At 34.0% G+C, this 21,251-nt stretch overlaps 1 protein-coding gene across 2 annotated transcripts; it reads right to left on the bottom strand.

The window, feature by feature from the left end:
* Positions 1-1,175: 1,175 nt before the first annotated feature.
* On the bottom strand, positions 1,176-20,979 carry LOC143238869 (troponin I 4-like). Of its 2 annotated transcripts, XR_013020812.1 has the most exons (9): positions 20,733-20,979; positions 19,125-19,253; positions 18,484-18,607; positions 16,091-16,191; positions 12,344-12,387; positions 8,416-8,457; positions 7,583-7,685; positions 3,179-5,299; positions 1,176-1,554 (listed from the first exon to the last, which is right to left on the bottom strand). XR_013020812.1 is itself a non-coding variant. In XM_076479470.1 (8 exons), exons 1-8 carry the CDS (start codon positions 20,790-20,792, stop codon positions 1,474-1,476), a joined length of 684 nt encoding a protein of 227 aa, XP_076335585.1. In that variant the 5' UTR covers positions 20,793-20,979; the 3' UTR covers positions 1,176-1,473. The 2 variants fall into 2 exon arrangements, 1 of the variants encoding a protein (XP_076335585.1); XM_076479470.1 differs by lacking the exon at positions 3,179-5,299.
* Positions 20,980-21,251: the final 272 nt, after the last annotated feature.

Raw genomic sequence — 21,251 nt, 5'->3', positions numbered from 1 at the left:
ACAGCCATAAAACTATGCTCACCAGATAAAATTAACGACGAATTAGACAAAATAAAACAATACTTTGCCAACATCAATAAGTTTCCTCCTCAAACCATAGAAATCATTATACGCACACACCAAGACATAAAAGAAAAATCAACTGACAAAAGTAAATATACTCCACGAATTAAAAAATCACGAAACCATATACTGCTGCATACCATATATTCCCGACATCAGCAGAAAAATAACCAACATTTGGCAAAAACTAGTAACAAAATACGACTTTCCAATTGCTACCAAATTTATCCAAAAATCAGGCACAAAACTAAAGTAAAAACTACACTCACAAACACCACACCAACATTATTGATAAAATACAATGTGATAACTGCCACGACTTCTACATTGGAGAAACAAGTAGAAAAATGGAAACCAGATTCAAAGAACAGAAAAAGTTACCTTCCCACGTTTTCGAACACTGAAAATCAAATAGACACAGTATAACCATAGAAAACACCCAAATACTAAATAAAGAAACAAACATAAACAAACGCAAAATTAAAGAAGCCTTACTTATACAACAACTCAAGCCCAAAATAAACCAATACAAAGAAACACCTTTATACCTATATTAATAAATATAATCAAACATCTAAGCACGCCCTCTACATTCCTACACTCAATTACACAACCCCCTTCAAACACGTGGTCAGCTATAGATCAGTTACCTCTTTCTTTCTTTGCTCCTCTACATTGAATTTTTTTCAACTCATACCAGCCGTTTTTACATATATATTTTTCTCTACAAGTGGGGTTTTTCGTCATTACGGATTAATCTTCTCTTATCCAGAATAAAAACAAATTTTAAGATCGGGCGAATTTGAAAAGAAAAAAAACCTTTTAGATTTGGAAGTTTTGATTCAAATTCCTATTTTTGAAATTTTTCTGATGCTAGTCTTTTCTTGAGAAGTTTATTTGTTTGTTAAAATTTAAGCACAAAGCTACACAGTGGGCTATCTGCGTTCTGCCCACCACAGGTATCGAAACCCGGTTTCTAGTGGAGTAAATCTACAGACATATCGCTGTGCTACTGGGGGTTATCGTATAGTGAAATGGAAGCATGGTGGAATTTTTTAAATTTGGAAAAATTAAAAAAAAAGTCAAGCATAAATGAAACAAAAACAATATCACCAATAATAATAGCAATATTTTACTAATAAAAACAAAAATGTGTAAATACAAATTCCAGGAGACTGAGTAAAAACTGGTTACTCTAAGTAATTATGATATGATTAATTGGTCTTTATTTAAAACACAGAGATGCTCCCTACTCATCAGGCTCCTAATTGGGTAATACAGAACTTCTTGTCTTTGATGTACATCCAGAAAGTGTAATCTAATCTGATAAATTATTATTTGCTCTCTGGGACCATTAGCCCCTGAAACAAATCGAGAAGCGGCTCTGTTGAACTTTACTGGTCGTGAGATTTATTCTTCATCTTCTCCATCTGTCATCTTCTTCTCACCTTCCTCTTTCTTCTTTCCCAACGCCCATTCGGGTCTGTTGGACTAAACACGTAATACATAACTATTATAGTTTTGTTCTTAACTCTTGAAGTGCGATGCTTAATTTGAGTGGGTTCTTCAGAAGTTTTAATTATCCAATAACAAATAAAGTGGGTTCTTCAGAAGTTTTAATTATCCAATAACAAATAAAGTGGGTTCTTCAGAAGTTTTAATTATCCAATAACAAATAAAGGTCACATTCTAAATTTTATTTTTTTAGTACTTTTTCAATATCAAAATACAATATTTGCTCGGCGATGTACGCACGTGTGGAACTAAGACAGGAAATTCAAGAACGTGCGCATATCCCATTTTTTAAAAGATCAAAATCTCAATAAAGAAAGAGCGAGCCCGAAAGCACGTAGATTCCAATAAAACTGCAATGTCACACTATGAGGAAAGTTTTTTGTGACACCGCGAGGTAAATTCACTCGTCGCACTAAACAGCTATAAATATAAAGTTGGATAAATCAAAAATGTTAATTAATAAGTATACCGATCACCGTAGTTATGGTGATATTCTTTATATCTGTTTTGAATAATAAGCCTCTATAATTTGTTAATCTACAAACCATATAGCAAACAAAGGAGCCGTTAGAACACTAATAACACTTACACAAAACATCATAAACTTGGTACTTTATCAGAAACAAAGTAAAATTATAAATGTTTCATTGTAGTTGCAAGTCTTGTCTTGCAAGCTAACTATTTATATGTTTATCTATACGAACCTAGAATTATAACTTTTAAAACACTTGAATGATAAAGGCAGAGGTTTGCATTCGATTTGTTGGGATGAATAACAGAATTGGCTCATTGAAGCTTGCGCAAGTGTTTAAGTTAAGTGGTTTGGTTTGAATTTTGCGAGAAGCTACACGAGGACTATCTGCGCTAGTTGTCCCTAGTCATCACCATCTACCGCCAATTCTTGGGCTACTCTTTTTACATTACAACGCCCCCACGGCTGAAAGAGCGAGCATGTTTCGTGTGACGAGGATTTCAACCCGTGACCTTCGGATTACGAGTCGAGTGTCTCAACCACCTGGCCATGTCGGGCATACGTTAATTGCTATGTGTGTTTTTTCTTATAGCAAAGCCACATCGAGCTATTTGCTGAGTCCACCGGGGGGAATCGAACCCCTGATTTTAGCGTTGTAAATCCGTAGACTTTACGTTAAGTCTTAAAACTCGATGTGAGGGAATGTAAACATATGATGAAATTCGGTCAACGGTGAAATATTTTCGCTATTATATCAGAATATTTTGTTACTGCCGAACAGCAGTTCACTTGAATTACACGATTGTTGTTGGATTCAATAAATAAAACGTCGAATAAATATATATTGAATAAGGGTTGTTGTAACAAGATGAATTACACTCGTACAACGAATTTTACAATTAAACATAATAAAACAATGGGTATGGGTTTTGTTTTACACTGCAAAACCATGAGACAAATAAGATAAACAACTAAAATAACAATGGACTTCTGAAAGCATTTTTTTGTTTCGAAAACAAGTCTTTACATCTAAATTTCACACAACAACAACATATATAAGCACACATACATATTTGCACGAATACATGAATACGTATATTGCTTTCTTTAAACTAAACTAAACCATACCTGCTCCTGAACGATAGAAACTGGTATCTTCGAGATCATCTTCAGGATGACATCAATGAAATAAAAAGTAACCCTCGGCTTTTCTTTAGGAACCAAATTAAAGCTGAATTTTCGTTGTTTAAACAAAGGAATTGCACGTTTCATCAAATGATTATTTTTTGTTTTGAGAGTAAAAGTTCCTTTTGATGTTTTTATTTGTTTATTTGCCTTAATGAAATAGATGAGAAAACACGAATGTGACTATAATACAGTCTCTATTATGATATCTTTGAAATGTCAGGAAATTAGTAAGTTCCCTATATGTATTTTTTAAACGGTTTTACTTCACCTGAATAAATGATTTTACCAGTTTTGTTTTATAGAACTAATACTAAAATAAATCTTTTTAACTGAATGTAATATTTACGTCTCTACTGACATTCGTCTGTTTATCTCGACATCTAAACAGACCGGGCAAAAGTAACTGACAATACTTATCTCGATTTCAATTTTGCAGTCAGTTAATTACTTGTGAAATTCATAGAGACTTTGTTATTTCGAAAACTGTTATAACTTTTATGTATCATATAGAATTTTGTTTCATAAACTGACTTTAAGGCCGAATATACCATCGATAAAACGTAGTTAATTACAACATGAAAGTTTACTTCTTTTATTATAAGCCTTTTTACATTAAGCATACCTCACTCTACAGGGTGGCCCGTAAGTCCCTACCCATCCATATGTTATTATGTTACATTGAATAATACTAATGATGACTTGAAGGCAACTGTTACCACGGCATTTGGAACAATAACCCCTGCTATGTTGAGGAAAATGACTCACAGAACATGGCGTCGCATAATTTTTTGCAGCGAGAATGAGGGACATCACACAGATACATAAGATATATGGATGGATAGGGACTTACGAGCCACCCTGTACTTACTCGAGATTCACTTACAGAATAGGTTATTATCTGATTACAATATAACATTGTGATAAATGTTAAACAGAAAACACAACAGTTTTCTGTATTATTTTCTGTGCTGACATTTGATAATATTTTCAGCCTTCCCTTTTTTTATTTGTTTCTTGCGGTAAATTTGAACTCAATAGCTTTTATTTTTAACACAGAAATAATTATAAATAATCACGTCTAGGTTAATTATGTTTATAACATTCTCAATAACATTAAATGCTTTTCTCGACAAGATCTTATGTTAAGTGACGCAAGGGGTTTCAGTTAAATATAAAATGAAAATGGGTCGATTGCTGATTTGGAGCCTAAAAAACTAGTCACGAGGTTCGATTTTTTGTCGTCATATGATCTGATGTCTTCATTTAGACCCTCAAAACTAGCTACATTATTATATTACATTTTTATCCAAAAAATTAGGTTATAAGCTGTTATCTGTAGCTAATTCTTACAAAAGTTGTGTTTTACTAAAACAATATTATAATTATTAATCAATATTTCTTTCATACACTTTATTGTAACATTCCTTTCGACAGCGACATAATATTGGAAAATTTTAACCTAATGCGACTCTAAGTGTTTCAAGAACTTAGTGATTGTATAAGAAATTATTAAAATTATTAAAGTGTAATAAATATTATTATTATTATTTTCAATAACTGTTTCAGTTTCTAGCGAATAACGTTTTTCTTCACATTGAAACAGATTTGCTGGAACATTTTGTTTTATCCTATTATCTCTCTCATTAAATACGTTGCTACGAAAACTGATTACGTTATAATTATGGTAAACATTATTTACTGGGCAATACGCCCATTTCCAAGAAGACCTTCGTTATATAAATTAAATAGCTAAAGACGCCTTTTATTGGTGTGTGGAAAATTACAGCTCGTAATACCAATTCGAGTCTCTTTAATGGAAAATAATGAAGTGTAACATATATATAATTTTTTAAAACTTGTACAAATATCTACTTATAGTTATTTTAAAGGATAGCGACATTACTTAATTTAAAAAAGAAAGGAGATCAAATATTATTTCTACACTAAATATTGTATAATTTAGTAAAATAGAAAAAAAGCTGTGCACCACCACAACCTAGAGTGAGCAGAGAGAGAAGACGAGGGTTACTTGTTTGCCCATTCTGGCGCCCCCTTTTTCTTCTGCGAAACAAAGAACACGTAAGGATGAAAGTAAACACAAGAACTGAACAAATGCCTAGACATAAAGCAGGGATTTGACTGTCACATCTAAACATATAACACTAAAACAAAAAAGCAGAAACTAATATGAAGACCTGAGGAGTTGAGCTGCTAAACATGTATTTTTGTTTAGTCACACTTTACTCCATCACAAACATAAAATAAACAATGAGTATTTCTTAAGGACAAACTTGATAAACTTTAAATTGATAATAAATTTTCTTTACGAATTTAGATTTTGAATCGAAAAATTCTTGAATATTTTGAACAACAAATTAAATATTTCTTATCAATAAAAAAGAAAAATAATAGGTAGGTTTAATTACGCATTCAAAATAACAATACACGAACAATGTACAAAATTTTATTCTGCATACAAATAAAGTATTGCAAATATGACTTTGCTGTAAAGTATTAAGGAGAAGCTATTTCAGATATATTCTAAACATGAAGAATTTGGGACAAAGTATTCCGGAAACACCTTTTATGCCAATCATTAGGGAGAAAGTATTTCAAAGATAATTCTAACTGAATGTATTAAGAATTTTTAAATATTGCTTATTAATAATCACACGCTTTAATAATTTCCAAACCTTGGAAAAATCATAAATACAAGTGAATATATCTTATTTCTCAGATTTTCACGTGAACAATATTATTTTAATAGGATTACTCCGTGCACATGTTGAGAAGGTTATATAAATATCATTTGTATATATATATCCTGTATTTTATTATATGTATATGGACTTGTTCATCCGGAAATGTTTGGTTTGTTGGTTTATTCAAAACTTTTTCCAAGGAGAATATAACATAACTTTTAACTCGAAATTAACTGGTTGTTAAAATAATTAATTATAATCCAGACGGCATGTATTGTCCAGTGAAAAGAGTTTTGGGCTGCGTACCGAAAGGCTCAACTTTCGAATACGTCTTCTGAAAACGTCTTGCACTTTCAGCTTCGGTGGTCATCACAAAAATGACAGTAAATCCCGCTATTTGGTTAAGATGATTGCCCGATTGCCCTACCCGAGATCATTAGTTTTAAATTTTGAATGTACATTATAAGCACCTGAACTGACCCTGACTGGAGAAAAAGTAAAACAAAAGCAACAGCAAATTAAAAATGTGAGAAATACACAAGGAAACACTACTAAACTAACATAGAAAAACTGTAACAAACGGCTAAGGTTACGTGCACAATTTCTGAAAGGAGACATTCTGACAAGATGAAAAGGAGGTTCCATACTTGGCCGAAAGGGCAGATTCTGTTTTCGTACAAAAGATTCGAGTTATAGTTCCATTACCTACCCAAAATACATAAATTTTTCTTATTATAAAGTACCTTTGATGCTTAACGTACTAAACGCTCTCTTGTGTCAAAGTTTTTTATTTCTTCCGTGTTGAACTGGACACAACGGATAAGCGTTTATCGTTCAAGTTTTTGATTTTTCCTTTTATGAGGTGTAATTAATACAATACTTTCTATAAGTGCAAACAAGAAGGAATTTTAAATAGCCGTGGCTCTTGAAATTCTTTTAGGCAAGATTAGTGTAAATTAATCTCTGAGACTTCCCCCCTTTTGTCAGTTATATTTTTGTGTGTCAACAATACTAAGTGTTAGAAGCGCGTATACCCGCGTTCACCAAATTGATTTTTTAAGGCAAGATTAGTATAAATAAATCTATGAGATCTTAGGCGCGAGCATATACAACAGTCAAAAGGGTTTGACCTTATGAGTCCAAAACTGTAATTAGATCTCAACCCGGTCAAGAGATGACTGAGTTATGAGCTAAAAGTCTGTACTCGAGAAAAATAAACAACTCTGAACATTCTCTTAGCTGCTTTGACGCAACTCAAAACGTGTTATCTTTAAATAGTGACTCTGCACTAGGAGCAAAGTTTATAAAACGTAACATGAGACAGGAGGTACAATGGCACCCTGGTGGTTTAGGGGGAAATTTAAAGACTTATAATGTTAAAAATTGGGTTTCTATACCAAACCAAATTAATAATGGTAATTTGAAGTACGTTGTACGATACACGTGACATGGTGTTTCAGAAAGTCCTTTCTGTTTCGATATATTTTGTAGAATAGGAAACTGTATCTGTTAGGTGATAAAATAGAAGCTAAGTCAAATCAAGTAACCATCTAACTTATTTCACGGGAGAAAGTAATTATATATTATACTTCGGCCCACCCAAGGTATTTATCATTATATAAAATATGAAATTGTTGGATACCTCCACTTCTTCGTCAAGCTTGAACTTGTCCTTGCTCACAGATTTCAGGTTGGCTCGAAAGTCCTTATCAGCATTTTTAGCAATGGCTTGGAGTTTCTCAAACCTTCAACAACAATAACATTAATGCTGGTTTGTGTCACATAACTACCTGAGTTAATGGCTACAAATGTTAAAATTATAGGTTATTTTTCATATTACCTGTAGCCGCATGGTTTTGTACACAAGAAATTGTAACACTTAACAAACTTTATAAAGTTGGTTAATAAAATCGTACAGAACTATTCTACACATTAAATGTTACGTCCTCTGTGCTTAACAACTTAAAACAAACTTATGTCAGTCTTCCCAAGCTACAAACTTAAAACAAACTTATGTCAGTCTTCCCAAGTTACAAACTTAAAACAAACTTATGTCAGTCTTCCCAAGTTACAAACTTAAAACAAACTTATGTCAGTCTTCCCAAGCTACAAACTTAAAACAAACTTATGTCAGTCTTCCCAAGTTACAAACTTAAAACAAACTTATGTCAGTCTTCCCAAGTTACAAACTTAAAACAAACTTATGTCAGTCTTCCCAAGTTACAAACTTAAAACAAACTTATGTCAGTCTTCCCAAGTTACAAACTTAAAACAAACTTATGTCAGTCTTCCCAAGTTACAAACTTAAAACAAACTTATGTCAGTCTTCCCAAGTTACAAACTTAAAACAAACTTATGTCAGTCTTCCCAAGTTACAAACTTAAAACAAACTTATGTGAGTCTTCCCAAGTTACAAACTTAAAACAAACTTATGTCAGTCTTCCCAAGCTACAACAGAATGATTAGAATGCATACCTTCCCTCATACTTGGACACTTTTTTCAAAGTTGGCTTCACACTAATATGATAAACAAGTAAAAACATTATAACTACAAGTTCTCTGTCAATATCTATATAAGCAGAATTTTTAGACAATATGAAAAATAAAACTTTGTATATAATACTATCGACTTTCTGTCAAAAACAAACCAATCAATGATAATCTTAAAAGTTGTTCATAGTATTGTTCAAACGTTTGCTTTATTTTAAATTATTTAACAGCTTAAGTTATCATAAACAATATATTCCCTCATACTTCACTATTGTAAGAAGCTTAATGGTATTTCTTTGGTTTGCTGAGCCAAGCTGTGTTAATAAGCCTTGAACAGTCGAAACCACAGTCCTCAGCATAGGGTGCGGCCAATCAAAGAATACATTAAGCAACTACGTCACAGATTCTCTTAAGTTTCACCTCTTGTGAAAAAGAAAAGAAATCTTTAACATTTAAAGTCTGTTGTTTCTAGAATCTGGTAAGCTGCTATTCCTCTGTTCGATTAAACATTTCTTCATTAATATAGGCCGGGGATGGCCAGGTGGGTTAAGACGTTCGACTCATAATCTGAGGGTCGTGGGTTCGAATCCCCATCGCACCAAACATGCTCGCCCTTTCAGTCGTGGGGGCGTTTTAATGTTTCGGTAAATCCCACTATTCGTTGGTAAAAGAGTACACCAAGAGTTGGCGGTGGGTGGTGATGACTAACTGCCTTCCCTCTATTCTTACACTGCTAAATTATGGATGGTTAGCGCAATAGCCCTCGTGTAGCTTTGCGCGAAATTCGAAAACAATCATTAATATAACTTACTTTATTTGTACTTTTTGTATTGCACCCACTTATACCCCCAACATTTCTAAACACCTGGTGACAATTATAAAAATCTAAATAAATTTTAAGTGTCTTGCATGTATGTTTTATTATCTCTGTTCATACTTTTTAACTATAAAAATACATTTAGTGTTTTCTAAAACCCATTTGTAATGAATATCATGCTAGTTCTTGTTTTGTTCCTTAGTTCTTATAGAAATTACTTTGTAGTATTATTAGAGAAACCAATCTGTAGTGCTTCATTCTGGAACAGGGGTCACCAAACTACGGCCCTCGAGGTCATTTTGTCCGGCCCGCCAGCAGCTAGCCGTTTGGAAATAAAAGTGACATTTTATGAAATGTCCGACTGTCATAACAAAATAAATCACACCGATGGTCACTTTAAGCTGGCAAACACAAGACGTTATTATAAAAAGAAACAAGACTGTCACGCGCATTTTTAACCAATAGGAAAATTCTTCTTTTGTCCTTGCTGCCCGTTTATTCATATCGAGGCACGTATCTATGAAAGCATTAGGATTTCGAAAACAAGTACAGACTTAACCTTCGTCCTATCGACTCGCCTTGTAAATTCAGCGGCCTAGAGTTACCGCTTCAGCAAGCTCATTTCTCTTAGTAGTCGGGTTATGCGCTTTTCGTATCTCGTTCTTAGGTAAGTGTCGTGGCAAACGTACGTTTCAATATATTTTGTTTGAGTGTTTTTGGACTAGTACAATACTTTTCTCACAGCGTTCTGTGTTTCTTATTTTCAGATCCTGTTTTTTTCATCCATCGTTATGACTGTTTTTAAAAGAAGAAAAGTGGACTCTGAGTGTCGTGCTTTCAATGAAGAATGGGGAGAAAAGCACTTCTTTGTGGAAACAAAAAAACAGAAAGCTACTTGTGTGATATGCACCGAAAGTGTTGCCGTTTTGAAAGAGTACAATATTCGGCGTTACTATGAAACAAAACATCTATCAACATATTTGAAATTTTCAGGAAAGTTCCATTCTGAGAAATTGAATCCATGAAACGTGTTTTTGAATCTCAAAAGAATCTCTTCATGAGAAAGTTTGCTGAAAATGAATCTGTCACTCGTACAAGTTACAAAATAGTGCATAGGATGGCAGAGCGAGGAAAATCTTTTACTGACGGCAACTTCATCAAAGAGTGTATGATGGAAGCAGCAAATGAGCTGTGTCCTGAAAAAGACAATTTGTTTGAAAGTATCAGCCTTTCAGCAACTTCAGTTGTACGGAGAGCAGAACTTGGAGAGAACATCGCATTACAGATACGCCAAAAAGCTAGAAACTTCCTATGGTATTCTCTGGCACTGGATGAGTCTACTGATCTCTCGAGTACATCACAACTTCTCGTGTTCATTCGTGGAGTTAATTTGGACTTTCAGATCACGGAAGAGTTGGCATCAGTTTGCAGCATGCACGGAAGAACAACTAGAGAAGACATTTTCATGGAAGTGCTTAAAATTTTGCAAGACTATAGCCTTCAGTGGAATCAGCTTAGAGGTGTAACAGTTGATGGAGGAAAAACCGTGGCTGGAGTACAGAAGGGTCTGGTGGGGCTGATTAGGAAACAGTTGGAAGATCTTCAACTCCCAAGCGCTCTGTTCATACACTGCATCATACACCAGCAATCACTCTGTAGAAAAGACTTAGATATTTCTTGCGTACTGAAACAAGTCATTTCTGCAGTGAACTTCATTCGGGGTCATGCACTTAATCATCGCCAGTTCAAGGTGTTTCTTGAAGAAATTGATTCGGATTTCTGTGACTTGCCTTATCACACGGCGGTGAGGTGGCTCAGCTGCGGTAAAGTCTTGTCTCGTTTTTATAAGCTAAGAAGAGAAATATATATATTTCTTATCGAGAAATATAGAGCCGATCCACTTCTGTTGGATCCAACCTGGTTGTCAAAGTTGTCATTTTTGGTTGACATCACATCCCACATGAATGAATTAAACTTGAAACTTCAGGGGAAGAATAACCTTGACTGTGATCTCCATAGAATTATTAAAGGATTTTGGAGAAAGCTGTCATTGTTTGAAGCACATTTGGAAGGAGGAAACCTTTCTCATTTTCAGTGTTTAAATGAGTTTCATGCTGGAATCACAGAAGATGTCAACCTGGAATTTCAAAAAATATTATTGGTGATTTAAATAAGCATTTTAGAGAGATTTTCGGATCTCGACAGAATCGAAAGTGACATTCTCCTTTTTCAAAATCCTTTTGATTGTGTCATTGATGACGTACCAGTGGAACTTCAGCTGGAGGTCATCGATTTGCAAGGAAATGACTTGTTGAAAGCAAAACACAGAGAGGGGCAACTTATTGAATTTTACAGCTGCATACCTGAAGATGATTTTCCAAAGCTGAAGCAGTTCGAATCTGGTATGGCATCAGTATTGGGAACAATTTATGTCTGTGAACAAGCATTTTCAAAAATGAAGTATGTGAAGTCGGTACATCGATCAAGGTTGACTGATGAACATTTGAAAGCAATTCTGATGATTGGATGCAGCAATTCAGAACCGAACATTGAAGATATTTTGAAAGCCAAACGCCAATTTCATAAATCTCACTAACTTTTTTGCGGCCTAGTGAAATTCAGATATGTACTCACTATGTGTAATGTGACAATTGTTTTTGCTAATGTCACCTTCTTTGATAACCTTTTGGTAAATAAAAATGTTGGTTGTATTTCTGTTTGTTTTGTATTATATGTGTGTATTGCATGCTACTCCCACATGGTTAATGTGACATCCTAAACTTAGTGTTAAGTCTTTTACAGAGAGCTTTCGTTCTAGCTTATGAATATTGAACATAATGATCATGTGGCCCGCACTTCTCATTCCCCAAGTAATCTGGCCCCCTGTGAAAAAGGTTTGATGACCCCTGTTTTAGAAGAAACTACTTTATAGTAGGTACTCCGTTATTATATAAACAAATGTGTAGCACTCTATTGTCATACAAGGAGATGTGTAGTACTCTATTGTTATAAAAACATGTCTGTAGTATTCTACTGTTATTAAGAAATATGGTGATAAGATTAGAAACAATGTAGGTAGTGGTAACTAGAACTTACAATTTTCCTCTCAGGTCGTTCACTTGAATTGTCATCTCGTTGATCTGTAAAATATATGTTAAAATTTACTTTATACCAACATAGAGTAAACAGGAATATCAGTATTACATCTGAAGTAGAAAATGTTTACGTATTAATTAAAACAAGACAACTGAAACATTTTGTTATCATAATGTAAATAAATACGAAATATACAACTACTTTTCAACAAAACTTAAACAACCTGAAATAATTAAATACGTAGTTTTCAAAATGTACGAACATGAAATACAATTCATATAAAAATTAAATACATTGACATGTACCCAAAAATAATTTAACTAAAAATAAAAATAAAGTTAAAACTAATTTTATTAAATGTTTCTAGAAGGACAAATGAATAGTCAGTGGGAAATAATCTGATTAATTATAACTAGAACATTTCTCTGAATCGTAAATGCTTGATGTTGAGTGAAAATAAGGGTATACACATTACTGGAAACATTCTATATTTGGCTCTGATTCTGCATGAATTTCTTTATCTTGCTGGATCTATGGTGACTTTTTCAAAAATTGAGTACGTTATATTAAAACGATTTTGTAGCCTCATCGCATCATCATAATGTCACCACGTCTGACCATTCTCTGTCTGATTATCGCGAATCTTAATGATAGCTCTGCAACACAGTTTCCACCGCAAAACGATCCATCTTAAGGACGTCATCTCCATATCATCCGTGCTTCTTTTCTATAATCCGCCTAGTATATGACGATGAAGGTTTTCCATTCCCAATTTTAGTAGTTTAGTTGTGTAGAAACATACAGTAGGTGCTCTTGGCATCAGGCGGGTTGACCAGTATGTATTCGTGAAAAGTAGTATGAATATACATGCCATTCTCCAGTTTTGTGAGATATGAGATGGTTGAATGGATATGTTGGACAAGCAACTTCTGAACACGTGACTTGTGTCACTTTAGTTGGAGAACATTATCATAATTCGTGATGTTGCCTGGGGCAAGTGAACGATAGCGTTTATAGATTTTTAACTGTTTCAAGATGCCACTCTTTGGTTACCACTTCTGGGGGACAAATTGTTGAAAGTATTTTCTGGACAATCCTGAAACCCCAAAGTAATCCATATTCCTTGGCTTTTCAATACCATTAAATAAAAAAACATATCTTGAAGATTACAAACCCCTAATCTGAACATATCTTCATGATATGAGTGTGTGAATATTTTGCGTCTGAGAGAGCTGTTACATACGCTTCCCAAAAGCGACCAATTTTCTGTTGCATCACACCACCTACGATTGGTTTGGTTTGGTTTGAATTTCGCGCAAAGCTACTCGAGGGCTATCTGCGCTAGCCGTCCCTAATTTAGCAGTGTAAAACTAGAGGGAAGACAGCTTGTCATCACCACCCACCACCAACTCTTGGACTACACTTTTACCAACGAATAGTGGGATTCATCGTCACCTATAACGTCCCCCGACTGAAAGGGCGAGCATCTTTGGTGTGACGGGGTTCGAACCTGTGACCCTCAGATAATGAGTCAAGTGCCTTAACCATCTGGCTATGCCGGGGTTACCATCTACGAAATTTCAAACATCAAAATGTATTTGTGATGCGTAGCATTCCATTGCGACTTTATACTAGTTCTAGTTATCACATGACTTTCTAATATTCATATTTATAACTGATATAATATAACGTACTCGACCCTCTGTATATGATTGCAAGATGAAGTACCGATACCTGGTGTGAGGATAATAAGCATGTTCAAGTTTTCTTTCCTTTAAAATGTTTATATTATGTATAAAAAGCCAGCAAACTATTATAAAAAAACAAACAAAAACATACAGTCATGTGAAAAAGTTAGGACACTCTATGAAAGTCTGTGTATTTTTGTAACATTTTGGATATATAGATATTTAATTTCAATTTTAACAATACTGAGAGATTATAGGAATATAACTATACAATTAAAACTGAAGAAAAGACTTTTCAAGATCTTCTGTAAATGTAATTCTACAAAAATGAATATTCTAACTGAGGAAAAAGTTAGGACATCCCCACATTTATTCCCACTTAAAATGGCTCAACTTACACACAGGTGTATCACACCAGGTGTACATGATTAGAAGATCGTTACCTAGCATTTTGAATGAGGCTTGACCTATTTAAACCTCAGACATTTAGTTTGGTGTATTCCTGACTGTTGAAGTGAGAGTGAGCACCATGGTGAGAGCAAACGAGCTGTCTGAAGCCTTCAAAAAGAAAATTGTAGCAATTTATGAGTCTGGTAAGGGATTTGAAATCAGCCATTCCACTGTCCGGAAAAGAGTCAACAAGTGGATGGCTTTCAAAACAACTGCCAACATGCCCAGGTCTGGTTTTCCAAGCGAGTTCACCCCAAGAGCAGACCACAAGATGCTAAAAGAGGTCTCCAAACACCCTAACATCTCATCACGGGACCTACAGCAGGCTCTGGCTACTGTTGATGTAAAAGTGCATGCCTCTACAATCAGAAAGAGACTGCACAAATTTAACGTGCATGGGAGGTGAGCAAGGAGGAAACCTTTGCTCTCTAAGAGAAACATCAAGGCCAGACTGAAGTTTGCCAGAGAAAATGTAGACAAAAACCAGGACTTTTGGAATAATGTTTTTTGGACACATGAGTCCAAAATTGAATTATTTGGACACCAGAACAGAGGACATGTTTGGCGTAAACCAAATACAGCATTCCAGGAAAGCAACCTCATACCAACTGTGAAGCATGGAAGCGGAAGTGTCATGGTTTGGGGCTGCTTTGCTGCAGTAGGACCTGGACAGCTCTCAATCATGGAATCCACTATGAATTCTACTGTGTATCAGAGGGTGCTTGAGGATCATGTGAGACCATCTGTACGAAAATTAAAGCTGAAGCGGAACTGGACCCTGCAACACGACAATGACCCAAAACATACCAGTAAATCCACCAAGGACTGGCTGAAAACTAAGAAATGGAGAGTCCTGGAATGGCCAAGTCAAAGCCCAGATCTTAATCCCATTAAGATGCTGTGGGGTGACTTGAAACGGGCTGTACATGCAAGAAACCCCTCAAACATATCAAAGCTGAAAGAATTCTGCATTATGGAGTGGGGCAAACTTTTTTCAGACCGATGTCAGAGACTAGTAGGTGGCTACAAGAAGCGTCTCACTGCAGTTATTTCAGCCAAAGGAGGTCACACTAGCTATTAGGGGGTAGGGTGTCCTAACTTTTTCTTCAGTTGGAATATGCATTTTTGTAAAATTATATTTACAGAAGATCTTGAAAAGTCTTTTCTTTAGTTTTAGTTGTTTAGTTATATTTCTGTAATCTCTCAGTATTGTTAAAATTGAAATTAAATATCTGTATATACAAAAATACACAGGCTTTAAGTTTGTGTGTTTCTCTTATTAGCAAAGCCGCATCGAGCTATCTGCTCAGCCCACCGAGGGGAATCGAACCCCTGATTTTAGCGTTGTAAATCCGGAGACATACCGATGTACTAGCGGGGGGCCTTTAATAGGGTGTCGTAACTTTTTCACATGACTGTATATATACATATGCATACTGCTAGCTTTCTAATTCTTTACCGTACCTTAGGTAACATTTTTACCTAGATATTCCATCCATGAAAGAAATTTCCACACATTTAGTTAATAATTTATAATTATACATCAGACAAATTTGTAAGTTCCCATGTGTCTGTGAAGGAAATAGTCTGGGTTTGAAAGTAAACTGACCTCATAATCCTTTTGTCTGACTGAATATTCCATGTCATACTTCTCGCTCTCCAGATGTTTGATTCGCTCATAATATTCTTTACAGATGGCTTGAAGGGTTGCTGAAAATGGCGGCGAAGTAAGTGATTCTCAAAAAGAATTTAAAATATTTTAACAAGAGGGCGAGGCTTTTCACTAAGCAGCCCTGTAGCGTGAACATAGCCAATAATGTTAAACAGAACATGTTATAAACGAAATCCGTTGTTAGTGAAGAAGCGTTATGTGATTAAAACAACACAAGCTGTAGAGAAGCAATGTAAACAGAGAACGAGCCAGCAAACTATTAAAAAAACAAAAACATCTGCTTCTAAACCACTTACTAAATGTCGTTAGAAAAAGCACAATGTTCAAGGTAGCATCAACATTTTTGATATAAGTATAGTGAACGAAAATATGATTGCCTTACAAGCACATAGCATTATCACTGCTAGAACAAAACCAACACATTAAGAAACACAAAAGTAGAAATTAAAAAGTAATAATAATAAAATAGCTGCAGAATTTTTAAATAACGTGTTACTTATTAATAAAATGCGATTATCTGTAAAAAAAGAAGGCGTAATGATGTGACACGAACGTGAAAACAGTTACAAATTGATAGTGAATCAGAAAAGTATATTCTGTGTTTTTTGGCTGACGGAACAAGACTTGTTTCATTAAATGTGGTTAGATGGCGCTGTTTGCGAAAACGTTTGTTAGATGACACAAAGCGGAGCCCAGAGATATTTTTAGAGAGAGTAAATAATGTTTATCTTATTACTTCTTCCCATGTTTTAAGCCACAGCTTTCCGGAATGCTTTCTGGCGAACATCCTACTTTCAAGGCCAGAGGTCGACTAACGGTACCCTTTGCAAATAGCCTGCCAATGAAATAATAACTATGATAACTTGACTATTAAAAGCCTCAATTATTTTCAAACCAGCTGCTCTGTTTTGAAGTAAAGAATAGCATATCCCAAACTGTAAAGTATGGCACAAAAACAAGTAAAAACTTAAATATAATATATGAGGTTCCGAAAACTCTGGAACTATAGGCAGTTCAACGAATTTTACAGAACATATATGACAAGTTTAGAATACCAGAAGGATTAATTCGATTTTTTCATGTTTTGGCAGCTCAGTAACCAGTCGCGTATATGAAATTAACAAAAGTTATAAACTACCTATGGTTTCAGGCTTTGCGGACACCCTGTAGAATCGTAGAAATATTTCAAAAAATGAACATGAAGTCAAATTTGCCTCTTGTCGCCGAGTTACACCGATTTCAATAACTTTGAACAAGGGTTTTTAAATATTTAGTTACGTTTCGTGTATTATAATCGATTAGGTTTAAAGGACAACATTAACACTGTTTGTAGTTTCTGAAACCTTCACTAGATGTAGTAACTGCAAACTGTCAATGTTTTCTTCACGAATTCAAGAGAAAAAGTAGTGTGTCATAAGAATTATTGTGAAAATATCAACGGAAACATGACAGCTTGTGTTTACTTGTTAGTTAAATCACAGAAGAATAACATCAGGGAACGGCTTTCACTGACTGTATTTCAACTTTTTAAACCAAGTAAAAAAAATCGTTCAGAGTTTTCGAAAAAATGAAGGAAGAGGTACCCCTTTTTAAATAACCTCTCTGGAAGGAAATTTACACACTTTTTCCAGTTTCTTGTTTGTTTTCAAATGGTTCACGTTAAACAAAAGGTTTCTTTGTTTCATGCTTTCTAATCAAAACCACACATATTTTATGACGAATAAAGAAAATTGGTAAAATTCGGCAGTTTCTTTTTGCAGCCGCCTTTCTCCACTTTCTTTGACAATTTTGTTTTCTTTTCTAAATTATATTTTTTCGTCAATACAAAGAAACAAAGATGACTTCTGAATAAAAAATGAATCAGGTGGGGACGCTAAATATCTTTTTTTTAACTTGGCCTTAAATGAAATATTTTGCAAGACACATTGTGACATTTTAAAAAGGTTATTGATTTAACTCATTTAACACGAGAGCCTAGACTGCATTCATGAGACAACATTATGCTTTCCAACAGAAAGTTAACTGAAAGTTTTATGCTATCGATTAGAAAATTAACTGGAATGATAACACTTTCTATTATGACATTAATCGGAATTATAATGCGTTCTATTAGGAAGTTAATTGGATTTTATAATGCTTTCAAATCGCAGATCTGAACCCGATGAATACTACATATTCAACAAAATATATTTCTTATTTGTTTGATGCACCACAACTTAAAACTATTAAAACATTGCCATCTAGCGTTACAGCAGCTAACCACAAGAGTTTAAAATTTATCGCTACTCAACACGCATAGTTTCATTAACTGGACGACTTCTCGGGGTTACCTTCGTTAGCGCCATCCAGCGGTTTAGCTTCTCCTGTTCTTTGAAGAATTATCTTCTTTCTTTCTTCTGCTTTCCTCTCTTGTTCCTTCTTCAGTTCTTCGGCAGCTTTTTTCCTCAGAAGTTGCTAGGAAAGAAACACAACATCCAGTCAATGACTCAAGCGCTTTAAAGTATTGAAAAACAAAATGGTAACATATTAAATCTAAGTAACATTATTACTGGTTTGTGTTTAGAAATCAACAGAGTTGTCAAATTAGGCTTCAGACAATGGTAAATAATTAAACGTACTTAAGCTATAGTTGTACAATGTGATTTGGATAAAAAGTTCTTCCCTGAATTCCTTGAAAAAAACCCAACTTAGATGGATAACAATGATGTCTCTAGCTGGTCATCTATGAGCCTGAAGCTCACACTACTAACATTTAGGTTCAATACCTGCGACGGACACTGTGCAAATACGTGGCTGAAATGAACCAAAATACCTATACCTTACTGATTTATTGTTGTAATAATAATGAATATTTAATCGAAAAAATGTAGACAACTATTAATTTCTAACGGTTGTGGGAAACTTACTTTATAAACTGTTTGTATCTTGTTTTAACAAAACAAAGTAACTTTCAAAAGGGCTTGAAACTAACTCTAAGTTTCTTCTTACGCTCTGGTGTCATGAAGCCTTTCTTTCCCTTCTTGGCTTTAGCCGCATCCTCAAGACGCTTTCGCACCTCAGCCTTCTTTCTCTCCTTTTCCTCCATCTTTTTCCTCTCCTCCTAAATAACACAGACAATAGTGAGTATTACAGAGTCTGTCAACGTTTCAGCTTTAATACGATAATGTAATTCCGGTATTTTAATGTCCAATTTATCACACAACAAAGGTACTGTATAAAGTGACAACACTAACAATGCATTAATGTTCTGTTTACCACACAACAAATATATAGTGTAAAATGACAACACGATCAATGTTTTAATGTCCAATTTACCACGTAACTAATACCTTGTGTAAAGTGTACCACATTATCAATGCTATACTATTTCGTTCACCATACAATAAATATTTAGTGTAACGTATACCACACTATCTATGTTTTAATGTCAATTTTACCGCATAATAATTAAAATCTAGCATAAAATGTGCCACACTATCTATCTTTTAATGTCAATTTTACCGCATAATAATTAAAATCTAGCATAAAATGTGCCACACTATATATGTTTTAATGTCAATTTTACCGCATAATAACTAAAATCTAGCATAAAATGTGCCACACTATCTATGTCTTAATGTCCAGTTTACCACAGAAAAAATATTTAAGTGTACCACAGTATCAATAATAATTACATATTATAGTACATATAGTTAACCTAAATTCAGGAACATTTTGTATAATTTTACTTTATTTTAAAAACTGTTACATACCTTCCACACATACAAACCTTAGCGCTCTTTAAGCTGGTCATGTCTCTCTAAACCTACCTGATTCTCCTCTCAGATACTTGAAAAAAAAATGTTATTTTCTTTAGGATTTGATACTATGTATTATAAATTTAACAATTATCAAATGTTATGTATACCAACATTATAACTGAAACATGATATCTGATCAGTTTTACCATTAAGGAAGAGGAAAGATTTGGAAATTTAAAAGAATTAAAGAAACACTTGTAACTGTTCATTTATAGTTTCCATTAGCTTATGAACGAAAACTTGGTATTATTTGTTTCTCTAGATTACAGAATTATACGTAAATTATCCAAAAATATATTTTTTCTTTGAGTTTTGGTGTAAAATAAAACTATTGCTGAATTCAACTATTCACAGAAAAAATTGCACGAATTTGGGAATATCTCAGAACTTTGAAACTTCCATTAAGTGTTACACGAATCTGGCTGGTTTATAAGAAAAAAAAATTGAGATTTAAGTTTATTGTGTAACATTATCTACCCCTCACCACAAAACATGACATTATATACCCCTCACCACAAAACATGGCATTATCTACCCCTCACCACAAAACATGACATTATATACCCCTCACCACAAAACGTGGCATTATCTACCCCCAACCACGTGTCGGTGTTGAATAGCAAGCAAGATGAATTACTCCAAAACTGACGTATATGATTATTTCAAATATATAGTTTTTAATTACTGGATATTACGCTTTGATATAAAACAGATAAGGAAAGATCGAGTAATTATCAGCATAAGAAAAGTAATAAATGAAAGGAAAAATTACTACTTACCAAATCTCCAGGCAATGTATCTCCCAATTCCATGCGTCTCCAGCTGACTCTTAGAACCATTTTTCCACAGTTATCTAAGTGTTTTATTAATCTACAAAATGTTTCTGACTTGAAATATTCGAAACAACTAAGAACATGATTGTTCAGTTATTTCGAAATAATATTTACCAAATATAGGGGAATAAATAAAATAATCAGTGTGTCATAGGTAAAATTAATATCTGATTATAACTAATTAATTCTCACCTCACTATTAAATCGTGGAAAAATGGTAAAAGGAAAAGAGAAGAAAAAGATGAGTCAATATTTGGAATAGGTATATAGTGAAATATTATTATACATTTTATTAAAATATTTTTGAAGAGAAAAATACTGAATTCATAAGATATCTTCAATTTATTAAATGTTAAAAGAAGAATTCTGTTAACTGTTGGATAAAACAACAACCTAAAGTAAAGTGTTACAGTTGAAATTTGTGAAAAAAATAATTAATGGAATAGGTTTCATTAAATTAACTAA

Source organism: Tachypleus tridentatus, chromosome 13 (genome assembly GCF_004210375.1).
Source record: "Tachypleus tridentatus isolate NWPU-2018 chromosome 13, ASM421037v1, whole genome shotgun sequence".
Taxonomy (NCBI): Eukaryota; Metazoa; Arthropoda; class Merostomata; order Xiphosura; family Limulidae; genus Tachypleus; species Tachypleus tridentatus.
Note: the sequence above shows the minus strand (reverse complement) of the source record. Positions and strands in the feature narration are given on the sequence as shown.

What these genes read in the sequence shown, in the direction of transcription:
- LOC143238869 (XM_076479470.1), bottom strand. Translation starts at nt 20,792, where the DNA reads ATGGTTCTAAGAGTCAGCTGGAGACGCATGGAATTGGGAGATACATTG. An exon ending in GCTGGATGGCGCTAACGAAG is followed by an intron (nt 16,192 to 18,483) that starts GTAACCCCGAGA and finishes CGCCATTTTCAG; the next exon opens with CAACCCTTCAAGCCATCTGT. An exon ending in TCAGACAAAAGGATTATGAG is followed by an intron (nt 12,388 to 16,090) that starts GTCAGTTTACTT and finishes TATATTTTACAG; the next exon opens with ATCAACGAGATGACAATTCA.